This window comes from Lichenostomus cassidix, chromosome 3, assembly GCF_008360975.1.
Source record: "Lichenostomus cassidix isolate B80296 chromosome 3, HeHo_3.0, whole genome shotgun sequence".
Taxonomy (NCBI): domain Eukaryota; kingdom Metazoa; phylum Chordata; class Aves; order Passeriformes; family Meliphagidae; genus Lichenostomus; species Lichenostomus cassidix.
Window position 1 is genome coordinate 76,706,343 of NC_139483.1, and position 15,269 is coordinate 76,721,611.

A 15,269-nucleotide genomic window follows, 5' to 3' on the forward strand; every position below is an offset into this window, starting at 1 on the left:
CTTTTTAAAAAAGGTCTTCTTTCCTATGATGCATGCAAAAAGTAAATTACTGTTGAAGAGTGATAATTAGTACATGCTGACCAGGATGTCTTTGCTATTTTCATGCTCTTATTTTTTTTATCTAATAAGCTACTTATTGCTGGGGAGCATTCTCTGGTGTTGTAATTAATTTGAAGCTTGACTGTTTTGCTTGCTGGTTAGATTGTGTGGAAAAAAACATGATTTCTTTCTTTCCCTTACATCTCTGACTTTGATCCTCCTTTTCCCAACCCAGGAGGCAGTCTGGATCACAGTGAATGTGGTCTGTTTTCCACATTTTCCAAAATAAAGAATGCTTAATAGAGTACTACATGAAAGCAAAAGGGAGTTAATTAACTGTCGTGTCCTGTTTTAGTCTCGAATCTAAGTGTTCTTATACCTTAACATGAAGCATGTCTCACCAGAAACTTTTTGAATGGCAGATTATCACTAGCATAATCGTCAGGAAAAAGCACAAAGTGTTTTTCCTGGGAGAAAGATACAGGATAAGTAGTTTTCCAAGAGTAGCTTTAGAACTTGCAGTGATACTAAATCCTCTATATTTTTGAGGTGTTTGTGTCTTTGTAAGCAACTCTTACTTGCTTACCCTGATGTGATACTTTTTCAGCAAACCATGAAAGTTGCTATAAAAAATACAAAGTCACACCTGAAAGTTTAAGTTGGGTTGTAAAAGAAAATAACTGAGATATTTCAAACCTTAAATAAAATTTGGTGAATAAAGTCCACAACTAAAATTTCTGTTCTTAGGAGGTCTCCTTAAAGAGGTTTTCTCAGTATCTTTGTTAAACAATTTTCTGCCTCTCATGATTTTGGCCTTTGAAAACCCTCACTTTTTAGCTGCAGTATCTTTTTATCTTCTTGTTACACTATGGAAACCTATGTTTAAATAGAAAAAATCCGTCTCCTTCAGCTCACAGTTTATGACAGTCATTCCCACAGGAACTGCCAAGTGGACTTAAACCCAGCTTCTGTCTCAAGCAAATATTCAGATCTCACAAAAATGTGGCAGTAATCACAGCTGAAGTGGAAGGTGTGAAAAACTTTACAGTGGGGGAGGTTTTCCAGTTGCATTATCATGTCCAGTTTTCCAAGTACTGGCAATGAAGTCTAAAATGGGGCTTTTCTTGTTCAGTATATTTAGAAACAAAAATCTATAGGCAAAACAGAGTACTGTGGAAATGTCATGTGGAAGCGGTGAGAGTGTGTTCAAATGTTGTAATGTCTTATTTCCCTAACTTAGTTTTAATTACTCCTTCTCTACAATTAATCTAGCCACAATATTTAATTTTTTAGTTTTCTCCCTGTCTCTTCTCATCTTTTTCCTGTTTCTAGGGGCAAAGAACTAAAGAAATAGTCAAAGCTAATCAGAAGCATGTACCAAACATAATAATATAAATATTCGGGATAGGTTTTATGAAGATTGAAAGCAGGACCTCACTAGTACTTTATTTTCAATGCCTAATTGGGAAAGAATTGGGATTATTCAGTCTGGAAAAGAAAAGACTTAGGGGAGACATTATTGCAGCCTTCTAGTACCTGAAGGGAGCCTACAAGAGATCTGGAGAGGGACTTTTCACAAGGGTTTGTCTGTAGTGATAGTACACTATCACACTAAAGCACACACTTACCACTATCACATTAAAGCCATTCACATGGGGAATGGCTTTAAACTGAAAGTGGAGAGGTTTAGATGAGATAGTAGGAAGAAATTCTTCACTGTGAGCTTGGTGAGGCACTAGAGCAGGTTGCCCAGAGAAGATGTAGATGCCCTATCTCTGAAATGCTCAATGCCAGGTTGGATGGGGCTTTGAGTAACCTGATCTAGTGAAAAGTGTCCCTGCCCATGGCAGGGGGTTAGAACTGGATGATCTCTAAAGTCCCTTCCAACACAAACCGTTCTATGATTCTAATATGTTTGAATAGCCTGGCTGACTGTTATGGTCTAGGAGACAATGTGAAGGCCATATTTTCATCCTTTTAAAAATATTTCTCATTTAAAATAAATATGAAGAAAAATACCACTTTTCTTTTGAAATGTGTATTACATTTATCATTATTTCTTACTCATAAGCCAGCCTTGTACCCAATGAATTAGATCTCTAAAAGCAGATTGTGTACTGAAATGATAGATGTTTACAAGTCTTCAGGTGTTACAAGCTGATACTTAATTTTTAGTTCTATCACATTTTAGGAAATGTAGGTGGTTCCTTTTCTAAGATAGTCGTTGAGAATAAGTGCTGATTGTTACTACCTTTCTTCCCCCTCATTTCTAGTTTTCACAAGACTTCATATTAACTGTACTAGACAGTTTTATTTTAAATACTATGAAGTGATTTATATTCTAAAAACATCAGTGCCACAACCTTTTCAAGTATGAAATGCCTTGAATAATGTTTTTAAGATGAAGGAATTTTACCACGGTTCTTTAATTCACTGGACTGATAATTCTTTATCATAAAGACACCCGTGTGAAAACCCAGCAGTAGTTATTCCTATGAAGTCATTGTGAATGGCTGATAGAAAGGAAGAGAGTGTGAAGAGAGTAGAAGTAGAAACAGAAAATATTGACTGGACCACCTAGAGTCTGTTGCAATTAAGGTAAGAATGCCTCGATACTATGTGCAACACAAGCACTAGGAAAAATAATTAGAAAAAACGGAAGCAGTAAAATCCTGTGTTTGGCTTTGAATATAGCCTAAATTCAGTGTAAAATAAATTATTAAAACTTATATTCCAATATGCAATCTTTTTGTGTGTAAATATCCTATGGTGATAATGACACATCTATTTTATAATTAGAGTTTATTAGAACCATAACTTTTATTTCTGTAATTGAAGTGGGAAGTTCATCTACTCAGATTACCTGAGGGGAGGCAACCAGTCTAGACAGCAGAGAATTCCTTTTTATTTTAATCATTTACATCCCAGTAAAATCCCCTTATTGAGTTCTGTTTTTGAGGGCTCAGAAGGATTTTTAAATTAATTCACTGTACATGCAATCAGAGAACTGGACTGAGTTGTCTGTTCTCTGAAAATAGCAACTACTAAGCTTTCAGTGCCTAACTGGAGCTTTGTTGTCAAAAGAGAGGGCTTAGGTGTTCATCCATGCTAGATGCCTGTTTCCGTAATTCTGCCTCTTTATTGCCGAGTGTTGGTGATGAGAATCATAATTCAGTCACTTCAACTGATCATAAGTATTCTGCTTTGTATATGTTACCTCTACACTGGTTATGCGAACTTACCATTCACTTGCAATTAATTTTATGATTTTTGTTTTGAATATGCGTAAAATTTTGAGCAGTCAAAAAAGAGGAAGGAAGGGAGCAATGTTTGTAATACAATCTACTTTTTCTGTTTTGATCATATCTGTTTAGTTACTGTTTTGACAGTCCTGCTGTTTTGTTCCAGTTATGTTTGCTAATAAGAAAAACCCTATGGAGCTATATTTTTATATTCTGTTAGATCTTGGTGTTATCCATTGGCTACTAACTTCTTTCCTTTATACATTTTTCCAATTTATTTTCAGTGGTTATTTTTAAAGGAAATACCAATAATTTAATACATGTCTCAAGCAATCTTTTTAATAGGTCTGATTCTTCAAACCATTTTTGTTCTGAGTTAAATCAGAGCAATATTCCATTGTACCAAACAACAATATATAAAGAGTAATTATTTTCCTGCAGCACACTGTTTGTATGATTACAATTGAAATGTGCTGTACCTCACTGATGCTGAGATAAATTTTGGACACCTTTTAAAACTGCTGAATTCCTTGCCCTTGTGTCGTGGTTTTGAACACTGGCCACATGCCAGGCACCCACGACATCTACTCGCTCCGCTCTCCCCTGCCACAACTCGGCAGAGGAGAGGGGAAAAAAAATAACCACACACAAAGGGTTCATGAATTGAGATAGGTACTGGGAGATGCTCCAAGGACAGAACACGCTCCTCTTAAAATTGCAAAGTGATTTATTACTAACAGAGTTGGAGGAGGCTAATGAGAAGTAAAATAAGCCCTTAAGACACCATTCCTGCCCCCAACCACTCCCTTCTTCCCTCTGACAGTGCAGGGGAATGGGGTGCAGGGGTTTGGTCAGTCCATCACTGAGATCTTCTCCTGCTGCTCAGGGAGAGGAGTCCTTTTTTTGCATTGCTGTGGGTCCCTCCCACAGGAGACAGTTCTCTGTGAACTTCTCCAGTGTGAGTCCCTCTCACGAGCAGCAGCCTGCCCAAACCTGCCGCAACATGAGTCCCCCCACGGGCAGACAGTCCTCCCAAACGTGGGCCCCTCGTCCACAGGGTGCAGACAGACTTCCAAGGCCAGGCTGTTCCATCTTGGGAGCAAGGCCTCTCTCTCCATCGGGACACCCGGTGGACCACAGCCTCCTTCAGGCATCCACCTGCTTTGGTGTGGGCACCTCCCCACAGGCTGTGGGTGGATCTCTGCATCCCCTGTGGACCTCATGGGCTGCAGGGGGACAACCTGCTTCCCCATGGTCTTCACCACAGCCAGCAGAGGGTTGTTGGCTCCAGTGCCTGGAGCACCTTCTCCCCTTCCTTCTCCACTGACCTTGGTGTCTCCATGTTGTTTTCCCTCACATGTCCTCACCTCCTCCTCCTTCTCTGGCTAAAAAGAACTGCGTGCTCACATTGTTTTGATTTCTTCTTAAAAGTGCTATCACAGAGGTGTTACCACCATCTCTAATCGGCCCAGCCTTGGCCAGTGGCATGTCCATTATCTTCAGAGCCATCAGAGATTGGCTCTGCTGGACATAGTGGATGCTTCCAGCAGCTTCTCACAGGAGCCATCCTTGTGGCCCCCCCCAATACCAAAAACTGAGCCAAGCAAAACTAACACACCTTGTCATATATATTTTGAATATTTGAGAGATAAAAAACCCACGAAGTTTGAAAATGTATTTTTAGATTATATTATTACGCCTTTTGCCTTTTAGAAATGAAAAACTTAAGGGTCACAATTCTATGAAATTTTTAATTTCTTTAATACTTTGCTTTTAATCCTGTTTTAAAAAGGAAACTTTGTAGGAAATACGAAAAACCTTTTAGGCGATTGAATGTAGTAATAATCTTACTTGGAAACTCAAACAACGCCTTTAGATTGTTTTTCTTTAAAGCTATGCATATAAAAAAAAGCAGCATCTGTAAAACCATGGTCAGAAGAAATATGTGCCAGATCATTAATATAAAATGCAAAATATTAGACTGCATGGTCTTCAGAAGTTGGGAGAACTAATAATGGGTTTTCATTGGAAATGCAGATGTCAGCTGTGGGTGCCTTGAATTGTCAATAATAACGTTAAACACAGGGTAGAATATCAGGCTGAGCTTATTCTTTATTCTTCTCTCAAAATCATTAAAGCTAAGACAGTTGTGACATATGTTCTGCTCTGGCTCAGTAAGTGAAGACGTGCATGGGACGTATATCTGTGTGTGTGCTGAATTATTCATGTCTCAGGTAGAGCTCTGGGGAAGCAAATGGAGCATGCTTTGCTGGTGGGTCGCCTTCAGCCATATCTCATGGAGGAAAAGAATAAATATTCTCAGTTTATCCCGGACCATGCTGGTTATCAGCTGTGTGCAGAGCCCCAGGCATTATTTTTCTTTTTACTATAGGTGCATTGGGAAAAAAAAGTGATAAATACCAAAATCAAATATGAAGTACTTTTATGGAATTTAGTGCCTGTATAGCATGGTGTCTTTGTTGCATCCATCCAGGTAAAGGACTTTCCATGTAAGGCTTATGGAATTTGCTGAGCTGTGGCCACAAGGTAACCTTAGAGACACAGTGGAAGGGAGACAAACCTGGAGGGTGATGGTAGATCCTCAGGGATACCTTTCTCCTTGTGGAGAGAGAGGCAGGTTGTGCAACAGAAATCATGTTATGCTTTTATCCGTGTCTCAGTGATTCCTGCCGTCTTCCTGTATGTAGTTACCTGGGATTTGAGTTACTCACCAGCTGTAGCATGAGGCTCTGACTTCAACACTGCTGTTCTCTGTGAACTGGGTGAAGGGCAGGGACACAGCCTTACACTTTTCCAAATTCAGTCTCTTGGCACCCATTTGCAGCATTGCTAGAGGGACTGTGCTTTTGTTGGGTGGGGTTTTTTTGGTGGTGGCATTTTTTAATTTTATTGGGTTTTATCCTTTGTTTATTTTTTTTAATCTCCTTTCAGCAAATAAATTGCTTTCCCGCATCTGCTCAAGACAATGGGTATTAAATGAGCTTCAGACCTTGTTTTTTAGTGTTTTTAAACATGGATTTCTTTTTGTGGTTCTTAGGTGACTTGTTATGTATGATTTCTGTTGAGAAGTTAATTTGAAATAACCTAAGTTTAAATTTAGAAATTTTGAATCCTGGGTGGGCTTCAAAGTTCAGTAGAAATTTCATCTTACATTTTGAAGTTGTGTGGAGGATTTTGTTTAACATCAAAACCATATTTTGCAAGCCCACTCTGTGGTGTGACCTTAGTGCAATGCACAGGGTTTCAACAGGTGAAGAAAACTCAGCTGCTTGAGGAAGAGGTGTTGATTCAAGAGATGACTCTTCTTTTAAGGCTTGTCTAAATGATATTTTGCTTTAGGATACATTTTATTTACAGTGAGAGGGAAGTGTCACTTTCTAGCATAGGTAGGAGATACATGCTACTTGTTAATTTTGTTCTACCCTTTGCTAGCACTCTTATTTTAGGTCAAAAATGTTTAGAACAGAAATTATCATGTACTTCAGTAACTATGCTCTGAGGCAGTACTGACCTTCGTCCTTCTTGGACAAGTAAGAAGTTACATACTAAAATAAAATCTCAAACATCTGAATGCTTAAATTAATAAAGCATCTTGTTGCCTTAAAACATACTATTACTTAATGCCTGAGTTTAGATCATACATGCATCAATGTCGTGGCTTTTGACAACTTTTAAATGTGTGCTTTATAAACTAAATAATCTCTTCCTGTTTTTGTCAAGGTCTCTGAATTATTTATTGCAGCCTACATTACCCTCCTACTAATTTGATAAAAGCTAGAATTTTATCACTTCAAGATTTTGGATATGTCTGGGATAAATGTGTTGTATATTAGCAGCATTTTTTGTAATTATGGGAAATGTCTAATCACAAAGAAAGAGCCACTCTCCTCCAATATTGCTTTTATTCAGTATGCCCTTGAGTCAAATTCAATGGTGTGCCAATTTTCTTATTGCTAATACCCAGTGCTTTTGTGAGAATGAAATACTCTTTGACTTCCTAGTTTACTAGTCGGATGAAGAAGTAGCATTGTCTGTATTTTCCTGTCTCATATAATCTTATGTCAACCTAGCTTTGACCTTTATGTGATGGAACCCAGTTGTAATATACCCTTCTGCTTAACAAGCTTTAAAATAGAAATATATGATTGGCAGAACAGCAGGAAATAATTAGTTCCAAGTAGATGAGAAGAGTGAAAGGAATATTTAAAGGAAAAGAAAGTGATTCAGCTGGTTTATGGTGCATATGAAGTTGCCTCAGCTTTTAATTTAACTGTTAAGTGATGGAAATAAATTTAAATCACTGTACAAAAACATTTTTCAATGTGTTATTGTAAAAAAAAGCTTTCTAAATTACTGCTTATTGGCTTATTGGAAGCTCAAATATATGAAATATTAATTAGTTAATTTGCTCTTTCAGACCTCCTAATAAAATGTGGCTGAATGGAAAAGGTACTGTAGGAAAGAGAGCATGTGCACTATGTCCTGCTGAAATGTACCTAAAGAATTATGGTGTTCTTTGAAGTAATAAAAAATATATGTACACATTTCCCAGGAAAGAATTATTAGGTCAGTTGTTACAGGGTTTTAGATGTGTTTTTTGTGTTCTTATTCGATGTGCAAACCACGACAAGCTCAGTCACTGTATAGATGAGTATTCAAGTATGCTATACAGGAGGGGAGAAAAAAAATGGAAAGAAAGGAAGTAGGAAGGAAAGAAAGACAGAAGTAAATATTGTTTTTCCAGCATTTTGTCTGTGGCACTTCAAAATCTGTAGATTATGCTGCTGTATTCTGTGACAAATTAATAAAGAGTGAACCACTCTCCTGGCCCTTGGAATTTTCCATGCTCTAATTTCCTATTAATTTGAACGGCTCTTTACTAGTAACACCTTCATGTTGGAAAGGAAGAGAGCACTGAAGGCAACAGTAACAGCCAGCTAAGCTTTCTTCTTCAGGAGCACGGATCAGTGAGCAGGGGTTAGGAGACATTTCACCCATGGTATCTGTCACAGACTTTTTGTTTTATGCTTCCCCCCAGAGTGATGGTGGCTGTGCTGCCTGCTCTTACATAGAGTGAAGCAGAGTCCTAAAAGAAAGTGGCTGTGAATTACAGGTGGTATGGGAGCAATGCATAATTCTTAAAGCTGTTGCTGTGAACAACTGAGGACTTTTGATAGAGGTCTAGTAGGATCTAATGCTAGCAAAGAAATATAAGACAAACTTAATGCCCCTTTGGGAGCAGGAATTGACAAAGGTTTTGGTGAAAGCCAGTATGAGTTTAGAAAGAACTGATTAAATTCATGTTGGTCTAAAATGGGCACTCTGTTTTTCTCCTAATTGAGATACCAGTTCAGATAATACTTACTCTTTGCCTCGTCAGAAAGTCATTTTGCCATTTATTTTCTTGGCATTCTTTCCAGTTGGCCAGTTCAGATCCTCTCTGATGCATGTTGGAGCAGCAGTTTTTTCCTTCTAGCTGCATTTAGTACAGGAGATGCATGGTTGCTGCTTCTCCTGCCCAGCTATACTGTTGCTATTGATGATTTAAGTCCCACGTCTTCCTAGTTTCTTTTGCTCATTGTTTTCAATTTTTGAAGAATTCTGATTTGCAAACCAAGGCTTTATGAGCTTATTCCCTGTAGGCCATGAAAGGAATGGGTTTTGAAATTGTTTTCTTGTGTGAATGGGGTAGCAAAATGAGGGATGATCTCATGTAAATAACTTTCAGTGCTGTATCAGTCTTTTAACAGTGCAAATCTACGAGTTTTGTGTCTTACTGCTGTGAAAGTGGCACCTCTGATTGAAAGGAGCCTTAGAATTTATTGGTTGACAGTTGCTTGTTTTGTTCTAGTGATATCCATAGCATGTTTTCCTCATATCTAACGTACCAAATATAATAAACCCCATTACAAGCCGTTACTAATGTGACAAATGCACATTTTGAACACTCATACTGATCTGGTGCAATGCACCAAATGTATAAAGAACAATATAAAGCTGCTGTTTTATTTCAGATCTTGAAAGGTCAGAGTATGCTGCTGAGGCTTAGCACAGGGCTTTTACTGCCTTTTTGTGACTGAGCCATCAAATATCTTGCAGGTTTTTGTAGCCATTGTTTATTGGCACATTTCCAACTGCACCTATTTTTCTATTTTCTATGGCAGAAAAAGGAACATTAATTAATGTTTCTTTCTTTCAATATATTGCACTTGGAGCAGGGAGTTCACTTAACTGTAAATTTCATTGTTGCTTTGTCATTAAAAGTATTGTGAATAAAATGAGCTAAATGACTTCAGAGGAAAGCTGTTTGGAAAAGTATGTAGCTTTCATATAAAAGCTATAATTAAGGAATGTTTAAATTACTTTACTTAACTTTAAAGGTTTTTTTTAAATTTAATTCACACATGCTTGAATGCATATTACAGGTTTCTAGCTTTCTGTGAACTTTGATTTGATTAAACCTCTTACAGCCTGAGAAAAATGCTTGAAAACCACACAATTGTGAAAAATTTAGTGATTTTATAATACTTTTATTTATCTGTAGGATTCTATATATTGTGTTAGGAAAACTTAGATTGTTCAAATAATTTGTTGTTCGATTTTAATACTGATTTTTGTAACTTTGCAGGGACAGCCTGTTGGAGACTGTGATTTTAATGTTCGACTTGCATGTATAGAGAAAGAGATAATATTTCCGCGACATGAAAAGATGAAAAGTGGTCTTATCGACAAAGCACAGGAACCTTTCGGTGTTCGAAACAAACCATTTTTCGACATTTACACTTCCAGAAAGGTAAGCTTGATTTCAGTTGTTTCGTGCTGCGGTACTGGAGGCAGAAAAACAGTGGTAGGTAAAGATTTTCCCTCAATATTTTTGTTGTCTCTTCTAGTGAGTTGTTCAGCTAACCAAATGTTCAGCAATGGTTGTGGGGTGATCGGCAACTTGGGATATTCTGAAAAGTGGTGTTTTTTTGTTTTATTACTTATCTCAGACTTTTAAAAAAAGTTTTTTAACATATCAATAAATCTGAAGTACCAGGTAAAACTTTAAGGACATTACAATCTGCATTTGAGATGGTTGTGTTTTAAATGCAGTTCAGTCAACAATTTTTTGCCCTGTTGTGTTACCACCACCTTAAAAACATATTTGAGATAAGAATATCTATACACTTTTAATATAATGGGATATTTGGGTTTGGTGTGGCTTCTTTGGTTTTTTTTTTTTCTTGGGGTTTTTTTTTTGGTTGGTTTGAGGTAGGTGTTTTAAGTGGCAATCATGACAGACTCTGAAGCCTTCTACATTGTGGAGTTTAGGTTACACATTTTTCTTTTTGTGCAATGTGCATTATAAGGTTTTTTTTGTCCTCATTTAAATTACTGTTACATAGTGAAATGTGTTCTTTGTACTACTCTTAAAACAGAAAGCTTCTTAGGAGGCTTTAAATCTGACAATTGTTTTCAATAAGTAAGAAGTTTTATGTCAGTATTTGAGAATTGGTTGTATGCCTTATGATGACTGTAAGGAGTTTTAGGTAGCAGTACCAGTATTGATGTGCAGTTTTATCTAAAGCAGTACTGGCAAACACTTAAGATAAATAATTATTGGTTCAAAATAGATTTTAAACCTATATCTGCTCAAAAGAATAGTGTTCATAAAAATATATTCTCAAAAGATCAGTATATATACTAAGAATTATTATTGCTCTTACTTACCTCAGAACACCTTTTTCATTTCATTACTTCTGTGAACTTGATGGGTGTGATTCCTGTAATACTTCCTTAAGGTAATGAAAGAGGGATTGCATTTTCATATTCATCATAACTTTGTGAATTTTTCTTTATGTATGGTCAGAATAAACTATTGTTTTGAAGCATTTCCATATTCTGAAAGTGAACTATTTAAAAATAGTATAGTTTTGTCCAAAGGATCTTTATCCTATTTTTATTCAGTCATTTCTGCAGCTATAGCAACAAATGTAATGATGAATACCTCATCAGTATAGCTGAAAAAGTGAGCAGACTTTCTCTTGCATCAATGATGAATGTCTTGAGAGGGTTTGCCAACTCTGTGAACAGCACAGCAAGGTCTGCAGGAAGACAAGGAGTTCTTTCTGTCCTCTAAGTCTGTTCATATCCATCAATTCCTCTCCAGAGATAGGTGCTGTTGAATGGATGCTAAAGGATGACAAGGGGGACCTGCTTAGGTAGATCTTTTCCTTATGTTTAATTAGGCATTTTTCTTGGTTTTTTCTTTTCCAAGAAGAGTTGGATCTTTTCGTCTTTAGAAAGGATCTTACAGGATCTTTCCTTTCTTGACTAGAATGAGTGGCTTTGTGGTGCTTAATTGCTGGCTGGGGTTCAAGCACGACAAGATCCTTAAAGATTAACACCCTGAATGGTTTTAGAAAAGCTGTGGGTTTTTTGAGCCAGGGTTTCTTCCTTACTTTCTTTCCAGTACATTTTGCTGAGAGAAGATGTAGATTCTCAAGTCACCCCCAAGGCTTGGTTTTTTTCAAAGATTGATGGAGGTAGCAGTCTTTAACCGCAGATAAGATGCATCTCTGATTTCCACAAGCATATTCAAGGCTGAAAAAGTGGAAACACCATACCTAGTCAGAATGGGTTTAATCAGAATTTTTGGAGTATGTTTTACAGTTTTTTTTGGGGGCTTTTTTAAACGTAGCTGGGTTTTGCTTAGGGTCAAGAAAAGGATCCAACGTACTTCATCACATCTTATTTTTGTTTTGAGAAGCTTCAATTTTGGAAACGCATTTTAGGATGCAGGTTGAACCTCACAAAAGGGAATACTGTAGACCTCTTTTTTCACAGCCTTCCTCCATCATTCCTTTCTATGGTATGGGTTAAGACATTCCATTGCATTCTTTTTATTAACAATAATGTATCAATAAATGTGTGTTAGATTGTGTGGGCTGTAGGAAGATTACTCAAAAGGCCAGGAGTCTCAGGGCTATATTTAATAGCAGAAAAAGTGGCTAGAACTTTTAATTATACCCGAAAAAAAAAGAGTGTTTTCCATGTAGACTTAGTTATTTTCAGGGAAAAAGTGAAAGTAATTACTTGAAACAGCAGTAAACTTTGTGCTGTGTTATATAATACATCCAATAATGAAATTGTTCTTAGAGATATGGATTTGGAACTTTAATACCAGAGTTAGATCCTGACTGATTTTCTTCTAATCTGAAAATCAATTTACCATGAAATGAAATGCACTTTTAAAACACAGTTATAAAGTATGGCAGCATTTCTAGTTGTGTCTTGAGATTTGGTTTTGGATTTTGGAAATAAGGGCTGTATCTTTATAACGTTGTCTTCAGTGTTATATTAAGATGTTTGGATGGACTTTGTTTTTGTAAGACTGAGTTTTAGTGGTAAGACAAAAGAAAGGGACAATCACTGGGGAGCAGGTTGTGTGTTCTCAGAGTCTCTAAAAATGTTGCCTTCTTGAACTCTGATATTGACAGAGAAAGCAGTGTCACTAAATTTTTTTTCCTCTATAATCAATTCAACACAGATTACCCTTTCAATGTTAGCTGGGAACAGATGTATTCTATGAGAGATTTTTCTTTTTAATGTAAATTCCATGTTCTCTTAGACATTTTTGAGCAAAGTTGAATTTTTGCTGTTTGTCATTACATTTGTGTAATTGGTCACTTTTGTTGCATGGCTTGCTTTCTTTTTTTACTGGTTTGCCTCAGAACTCAGGGAGATGACATGGTCCTATCTGCCAGTCCTCCCACCCATTGTGTAAGGATAGCAGCAGTCAGTGGAAGAAGCAGAATTTTAGGTTAGTGCTTTAAATGCTGCATATTCCTAGCCTTTGAATCTTGGCCTTTTATTTCTATTAATATTTTAGGATTTTCAGCAAGACATTATTTTCATTACATCGGACAGGAAGTACAGGTGCACAGAAATAAATTATTGGAAATGGTCTAACTCTTGGCTTTCCTTGCTTAAACCAGCTCACAGTTCTCTTGCAAGGCTTTTTTTGTGTGGACAGTCTCAGTCTGGATGTCATCACTAAAGTCCATTGTCTAATGAAAATGCTGTCTAGCAGGAGTAGGGAAAAAGTTCCTTTTTGTGCAGTCTGTGGTCCCATGGAGAATTGTGCCCATCACTCTGAATGGAACAATAGGGCTAAAGGTTAAACAATGATGCAGGTCAAATGAACAACCTTTTTCAAATGTTAGCACGCTGTATGTCAATGACTTGTCAGCTCTTAGACTATTATCTGGTTTTAAAATGACAGCTTGTCCTGGAGGGATTAGAAAAAAGGTGAGTAATCTCTTCCAGAAGATTAAATGGTCTAAGATCTTAAAAGTTTTCAGTCAAATATATGAACTGACAGGTGACTTATTGTGTTCTCCTGGTTAATTTGACTTTTATTTTTACTTTTTAAAATTGCTTTTGTTGTAGTTAGGGGAGCTGGAATGTTTAGAGTTTATACCAATAAAGGTATAGCTCCTGTTGAGATGGTTTGCTTTGGAAAATTAAGTGGCTATGAAGCTGTGATGATGCAGGAGATTGTGTAAGTGCTGATATTGATGATATTGATTGTGAGTATTTTGCAGGCAACTGAGGCAGGTGTAAGCTAGTATTTGCATGCCCTGAAAGAGTGAACCCTGATAAAGGGCAGAATATACAGACATTGCTCATCTGTGTCTGCCAAGAGAGCTGTTAACCAAAACTGACTGAAAATGACAAAGCTTTGTCTTGTATCTCCAAGTTGCCTACAGACAACGCGTGGAAAAGCTTTGCAGTCATGGGGCAGAAGACTGAAGAATTGCATGGCAGCAATGGCAGAAGCAGAAGTGTCAAATAATCTGTCTATTTATTGAAGATCTTGAATTCCGCATCTCAGTGGAGAGGGAATGTTACCATCTGGAGGTTTTTTAATGCCAAAAAGACTTGTTTCTTCCATCTTTATTTTTGTTTTGATTTTCATTGCCTTAAGGACTTGCTTAATCAGCTCACCTTTCAATCCTGCATTTCCTGACCTAGAGTTGGCAGCGATTCTTTGGTGTCTGGCCTACCTCATATTCCTCACTCCATCTGTTCCATTCCAGGATTTTGGCCTATTTATCATCTCATCACCTTTTAATTGTCTTCTAACCCATCTCCCCTTTACCTTTTTGTTTCTTTTTCCTTTAATTTCTTTATTTATTTATTTCTATATTTATTATTATTAATTTCTTTATTTATTCTATACTTATTATTCCTCACTTTGTCCTGTTCCATCTCCCCAAGAATGGAAAATTTAATGGTGTAAAAACAGTATTGCCTTATTCCACCCTGAGATGCTTTTGTGCTGGTGTTATCTTCACTTAAATCTTATTTTTGGTAGACTTTTCTTCCTGTAAACACAAATAATCATTGACCTGAGGAACCTAGTAAACAGAGACTGAATAAGAAGCTGGAAAGATGTTACTCTATGCTTATACTAGAATTAGAAATCTTCACTTGGCAGCTGTCTTGTATCCCAGCATGTAGTACTTCAGCCTGATTGTTCAAAATTATTTTACCATATGAATTGTAAAAGTAAGTATAGCCAATCAGCCCAAGTAGAAGCTTGTAAATTGTAAGGTGAAATAGGTGACTAAACTGCAGTTCTTGAGCTGAATATAGGTTAGTGCTACTTAAAATTCAGTGCTTGAACTGGAGCTATTTCATGCAGCCAGCTGCAGCACTGCAGTGATGTGTGCTCTGTTCGGTAAACATAGTTTCTGTCAGTGGGAGGTTGAGAGTAGCAGAGGCTTTGTAGGCCAGGGCTGGTGGGGTGTCCAGCTGCCTCTGAGTGTTCCTTTGCTTTCTGTGGGACAGGGAGGCAGCAGTTACTTGCTTAAATTTGAGTTACACCAAAAGGTTTCCACTGGTGCTGGAGAAGACACTGACTCAGCTTGTGGCTAACTTCTCAGCCTCCTTGCTTTGCTGCAGTCACTTAAGGAGACC

General features: G+C 37.2%; 1 protein-coding gene across 1 annotated transcript in view; it reads left to right on the forward strand.

The window, feature by feature from the left end:
* RNGTT (RNA guanylyltransferase and 5'-phosphatase) overlaps nt 1-15,269 on the forward strand; it is a 168,778-nt gene that overhangs the window by 53,968 nt on the left and 99,541 nt on the right. The window contains exon 11 of the mRNA XM_085056366.1: nt 9,931-10,095. Coding sequence (XP_084912492.1) covers nt 9,931-10,095 — 165 coding nt within the window. The remainder of the gene's footprint in view (nt 1-9,930; nt 10,096-15,269) is intronic.